General features: G+C 40.3%; 1 protein-coding gene across 1 annotated transcript in view; it reads right to left on the reverse strand.

Moving 5' to 3' along the window:
• plcb2 (phospholipase C, beta 2) overlaps nt 1-3269 on the reverse strand; it is a 28617-nt gene extending 25348 nt beyond the window's left edge. The window contains exons 1-3 of the mRNA XM_049596951.1: nt 3186-3269; nt 2821-2898; nt 2072-2140 (exon numbers count right to left, since the gene is read on the reverse strand). Of these exons, the coding sequence (XP_049452908.1) occupies nt 2072-2140; nt 2821-2898; nt 3186-3269 (231 nt within the window). The remainder of the gene's footprint in view (nt 1-2071; nt 2141-2820; nt 2899-3185) is intronic.
• Nucleotides 3270-6547: the final 3278 nt, after the last annotated feature.

The following is a 6547-nucleotide window of genomic DNA, read 5'->3' on the forward strand; positions in this document are numbered from 1 at the left end:
CTTTTGCATATGAGTAGCTCGTCTGAGCAAGCGTATGCTTTTGAATTGTGTTTGTCCAGTCCACTGTTCAGAGATCAAACACACGCTGAGGCTGCTTATCTGTTTAGAAGTGTTTTACACTACAAGATTTTACCAAAAATGCATGTGTCTGGAAACACTGAGCACACAGCTGCATAAATAAGCCTGTTTACCCCTGGTATTAACATGTGTTTCAGCAGCATCGGGAGGGTTACTTTTAAAATGTATTCCACTACAGATTATCAAATACATGCCCTAAAATGTATTATGTAAACTTAACCTTAACCTTATTCAGGTTTAGCAGTTAAATGAAGAGATGTTGTTCAGATGACTCCTTCAACTTAATGAATCAGCCATTCCTTGTCATTTGCGAAGCTTTCAAAGCCAGCAACAGTAATAAATAAAACAGGGTGCCCAACAAAAGTTCAGCTAAAAATAGCAGCGTTGCGTCACTCCTGACCAGTTGGAATATTTAAGTAGAAAACAGTACAATCAAACTGATGCTCACTCATGTCGCATTCAGTTAGGATGTGGTGTTGGAACAAATAAAACAAAAAGTTCTTCCTCTAGGTAATCTATTTTTAAAGACAGTAACTATATTCAGAATACCACCAATTTAAACTGTAACTGTGGCAGAATACACTGACTCATATTTTGTATTTTAAATATGCAACTTGAGTGATTCGAGCACAAGTGGACATTGCCATTCACACCTGTGTCTATCATGCATCCTCCACTGACCACTGTTGTTGAGATTTCTTTTCTGCTGTCGTCACTTAGGCTAAAAGGTCAAAGGGTCATGGTGCCCATTAGTATACATGCTAGTCACATTAGTGGTTGTGTTGTCAGCAGAACTCAACATGTCTCCTTCCACTTCTGTCACTGAAACAACCACCACGTCCTGCACTGACGATGTACTTCCTGTTCATCCTTGTCAGAGATGCATCAGGATGCATTAGCATTTAGATTACCGTACAAAACATACGTGATTGAATGTGTCCAGACCACCTTGTGAAGTCGTTTGAGTGATGGGATAGCAATGCATCTTGGTGGTTTACACTTGTGTTTCGCACTGTCTACTTGTGATCAGACCACTCAAGACACATGTGAATACCAGGCCAACGATACTTGGATTATACTGCAGGGGGTGTGTTTGGTAACACATTTTTTGATATAATTTTGCTGTTGTTAAAGGTGGTACCATTTTACTCCAATTCATCAAGACATTTCTGAGTTGTTGGATTCTTTGTTCACCATGGAGACATGCTAGAAATTCTTCAGTGTTACACAGGGTGAGTTATTGTATAAAAATGATATTTTTGTGGGTGAACTATTTCTTTAACGAAATAAAATCTGCAGCTCTGTCTGGGAGCTTGCTCAGCACAGGCAAATTTGCTGACCAAGACATGCAAACATATGCACACGCACACTGAGACGCATGCACACTATTCATGTATCAGGCACTACCTTCCTGTATCTGCTACTCCACAATCAATCACTTCTATACTACTGTCAGAAGTGCAGAGCAGCACTGGAGCCAAAAAAAAAAAAACCCCTCCTCAGGGCCAGAGAGGAAGATGTGCTTTGCAACAGCACCCCGACTGGGATGATGCAGCGCTCTCCCTGAGGGAAACAGATTTCAGATTCCACCTCTGAACCCTCAGTGAGGGATGACGATGGCTTCATACTGCAACTCTCTGTGGAGGCCAGCGAGGAGCGGAAAAAGAACTACAGCTGTCAGATTTGGATTCAAAACAACAAACAAGCAAGTTCACTCACAGAAATCTCAGATCATGACTCAGTGTGTGGTACTGTGTGTGTTCACTTTTGTGTATGTGTGCGTCAGTTTGCTTCTGTAGTGGAGGAGTCACCTGGGTGCATGTGTCGATTGCCGTTTTTGCAATGCAAATATGCCTTTTGAACTAATGGTCAAACTAAGGGCTTGACACCCTATTTGCATGCCTGCAGAGATTCTTACATAACCATTACATCAGTTTGACTTATTTATGTCAAAGAGCAGGTTTTGGACATTAAATAATAATGCTGTACTCACTTTGGGAAGTTTTGCATATTTTCCTGCTCTGGTATCTCTGACAGTAGCAACATCCAGGAATGTTGTCTCCTAGAAACAAGAAGCAGAGAGTCATCTCCGATACAATTCAACATGTAGGCGCCAGGCCAAATATGGATTCAGCTACAAGTCATCCTTTGGCAAAGTGCAAAAAAACTATGGGATTTACTTTGTTTGTGTGGAGAGTTTTTGACTGCAATGTCTCGGAAGATCATGTAGGAAACTGCTTTTTCATTTGAAATTCACACAAATGCTTTAAAGTCAACAACAGACACACGAGGCACACATTTCATGTAGGCCTCACTGGTTTCGTGATGTGGTGGAGACCAGAAGGTGCCTCAGTGAGACAGAGAGAGAAAGAGAGAGAGAGAGAGATGAAGCAGATCTCTCCATCAAGTGCATCACAGTTCAGCTGCACAGTGCAGCAGGATGGTGAGCCCACATCAGCACCAATCAATAATCTCCACAAGCTGCTTGGACCAGAATGCAGCTCTCAGCGATCCCACAGTTTTGGCAGATCCCAATCAAATGCACATTACACACACTACGGACGTGAGTCATCGAAACACGACCACCTCTGTTTAACATATGCTTCCATCTGTCGAGTTGTGTTTGTCTGATGCACAAAAGGCCATTTTATTTTCTATTAGCCACTGAATGGGAGTCAGCACTTCCTCACACCTCTGACATATTGTCCAAGGGCTTTGTTCTTTTCTTTAGGTATTGATTACCTTGCTCTGGTTGATCCAGTAGATATAAAAACCTTTGGGATCCATCTTCATGGTGACAGGAACAGTCTTTGTGGAGTCCTGGATGGAGACAAAGGAACTGGTGCTCACACATATTGGACATTTATTGAATTTAAACCTCTGGAACACCACTCTTTGGTGACAATGTGATGGTGTTAGAGAATTAGATCCTCTATGCTGAACAACTACTTAGATTTACCCGAACAGTTCAATAATTCAACATCAGAGATTGAAGTTGCACTGGTAGGATTCAAATAATACGCCCATCATCAGAGCTGCACAGATTTGTGCACTAGCACTAAGTTATTTAATGATACGGCTCAGATGTTATCGAAGTATTCACTCACCTCTGACCATTTTGTAAATCTTTCTCCTTTGACCAGGTAGTCTTTGACCTCCGGAGGCTCCAGAAAGTGTCTTTTCTTATTCATTTTGTCCTTCTAGAGTGACCTTTGTCACAGTTTAATGCTATAACTGAAATATATCCACCATGGTCATAACAATTGACCAGACTATCCCTTCCACCTGGATCCAACAGATACACTAAAATGGAAATTAGTGCAACAACTCTGGCTGCACTCAGGACACACCCTAAAACATATGCATTGCAAATGAAGTTTGCAAAAAAACAAACATGTATCACATGTAACTTGACTAAAGGTGAAAGTGTCGCTTTGAACCTACCTTGAAACAGAACTCTAGATTGAGCAGAGATTATATGGGGGAAAAAAGACAGGTTTCGTATTGATTGATTGGCAAGGGGGTGAAAGGATTTTTGTTTGTGGTGCTCACAGAGTTGAAAATAATGCCAATAAAACATTTAAAAGCATTGCTACCCAATAGTCCACACAAGATTGTTGACACTGTGTTCTGTGGCTTGAGTAACAGAGAAATTGTGACTGGAAATTAATGTTTCTGTTGAATTTTTTAAATAAATACTCCTCTATATTCCTTCTTTTTATTATTATTTTGTGAGCATTAGATACAAAACATCATTCACCGCCATTATAGTGGGATAGAGGCAACAATATCATACCTGGAAAATATTTTCAAAAGCATCTGAGTAGCTTAAAACCACTGGGGATAAGTGAGAAAATGTTTTTCGTGTAGTTTGGTGACCCAGGCCTTTAATAAGTGATTTTCACAGTTGCTTTTCCCACAGTAATTGCCACCATCGATTTTTATTTACAGTAAAATGCGTTTTACTTTTTGTTGTTATTAAAAAATATGTTCATAAAAAACATCAGCATCTTAAATAAACTGAGTCTGTGGTTTATCAGATGGCACTGCTCCGGTGTCTGACTGGCTGGATGTTTGCATTAGATATTGCACAGGCTTAAGGTTTATTTGAATGGTATCCAAATGACAGGGGATTTTTGTTGAAACAGCAGTCGGTATCCTGCCTCCGGTAATAAATGACACTGCATTATGACCCTGGACAGGTGGTTATGGCATGATTTGATAAAATAATAAGATGATGAGTAAATAAAATCCAGGTAATTTGCTGCTGATGTAAATGACACTGAGCTGCACGCAGGCATTTATTTACATTGAACAAGGAGACAATCAAATCAGGTAAAAGACGGACGAGCAGTCTTAGACTGCATTATATTCTGTGTCAGTGTTTTAAGTTGCAGTCTGCTGTATTCAGCCACATTAAATCATCATCATTCTCCTTATCTACATATCACAGAATAATGAAAACAATCAACCTACACACACCTGAATGTGTGTGTGTGTGGCTCCGTGGGAGGACTGCTTGTCTCACCTGCCACATGTACAAATCACCCACTGGGCTGACAACCAGAGGCATGGTTGTGTTTTAATATTAAGTGGAACATATATGAAATGGCAACATATCCTCATACAACAGTTCAACAGACATTTAACTAATTAGCTCCCCATGAATTAGCACCCCTGACATCCATGACAATACACCTTAAAATAACTCAAAGTTCACATGGTTTCACATGGGACACAAACGCTTATCTCCTGGAGGAAAGTCCTGGTCTGTTTGCTCTTTATACTACCTCCTTCTTTATTCCCCAGAACCGGTATCTACACCTATGCTGAAAGCAGCTACACCTGTAGCAGCAGGATTAGCTACACAGTTGTGATAGCTGGGTACAAATATGTACTTTACTTGCAGCCATTCACTGTGCAGGGATGTCACAACACACTCGTGTTTATCATAATTTTATTTTGTGTGTGATTAAATGTTGTGACACTGGAAACTTGTCAGCATGACATATAACTGTCCAGGGTTCATAGTTAGATGTTAAATGCAGGGATGTGATGGAGGGTAAATTCTACTGAAAATAATAGAATTTTTAAGATAACGTATTAACACTTACCCATACTGAATACAATCAAGCGGATGTAAGTCAATTAACTTTAAGGGTAAAATCATAAATAAGAAACTTAAAGGTCCAGTGGATTTATTGACATTCAGTGGTGAGCTTGCAGAACTGAAACTTCTCCAGTGGCCAAGCGAAAATGTGAAAATGTGAATCACTCTATTAGTGTTTGGTCTGGGCTACTGAAGAAACAACATGGTGGACTTAATGGAAGAGGACCCCAGCAAATGCATGAGGCTTTGATGCCAAATTTTTGTTGTGGCCAAACAGTGGCATTACAACTTCTGAGTCTGTTACATGCTGCCATTGGGCCCAAGAAAGCTTTTTTTCTACAGAATTACATTGAGAAAAAGATGTCTTTAAATCAGTGGATACATTTTTTAGGCGTCACATCCCTGGTAAAATGATTCTCTGAAGTCTAAAGAGATCTACAATTAAATCATTTTATTACCCGTTCAAGGTGGCAAAGGGATAAACCAGATGTTAGTTGCTGGGCTTGCAAGTATGCTTACTCTATAGGCCTGACACAACAATAGAGAACATCTGGGAAGACAACATTTTTGGCATCATGCACCACCGAGCAACTTTAATGCTTCCAACACATATGGAGATCTAAACGGGTCCTTTTAAGGTAATGAAAAAAACAATTAGTCTTATTTTCAGGTGGTTATAAACTGATGAAAACATAATCAGGAATATTATAATTCATTTCTGCCAATAGTTGCCTCTTAATCCTACACAATGGACCTTTAAGTTTGTGCTTCTCTGACTGTATACATTGTAGATTGTCTTGTTTTTACTGATACCCATGTGAGTTTTGTTGATTACCAGCTGGAGCAAATTTAATTTGGCACATCACTGGTTAAATACAGTTGCCCCTGACCTTCACCTGTTTCACCTCTACAGCCTCCCAGAGGACATGCGCATTGATGAATCCCGGGAGCTGTCCACTGTGCTAGAATGACGCGCAGTTTAGTGCAACAGGTAGGATCAGGTCCAAACTGATCCAAAATCACAAATATCTATGGCGTTGGCTGTGCTCACATGTTTATCACAGGATTTGATAAGTATTATATAATTCATAAAATCCGGTCAAATTTAATCAATAATCACTTTCCTGGCTCACTGCACATATCTAACAGACATCCTTTCCACTTGGGTGCGCACACTGTAAGGTAAACTCTTCGCAGCGTCACTTGGACAAGCGCTACAACATCCTGCTCTCCATGTGCGGCACAGGCGTCCTGATGTGAAGATGATGTGTGGGGATTTTTGTGTGTGTGTGTGTGTGTGTGTGTGTGTGTGTGTGTGTGTGTTTCTGCTGCACAGCTGCTGCTTCTTTAAGAGCCACC

Source organism: Epinephelus fuscoguttatus, linkage group LG14 (genome assembly GCF_011397635.1).
Source record: "Epinephelus fuscoguttatus linkage group LG14, E.fuscoguttatus.final_Chr_v1".
NCBI lineage: Eukaryota > Metazoa > Chordata > Actinopteri > Perciformes > Serranidae > Epinephelus > Epinephelus fuscoguttatus.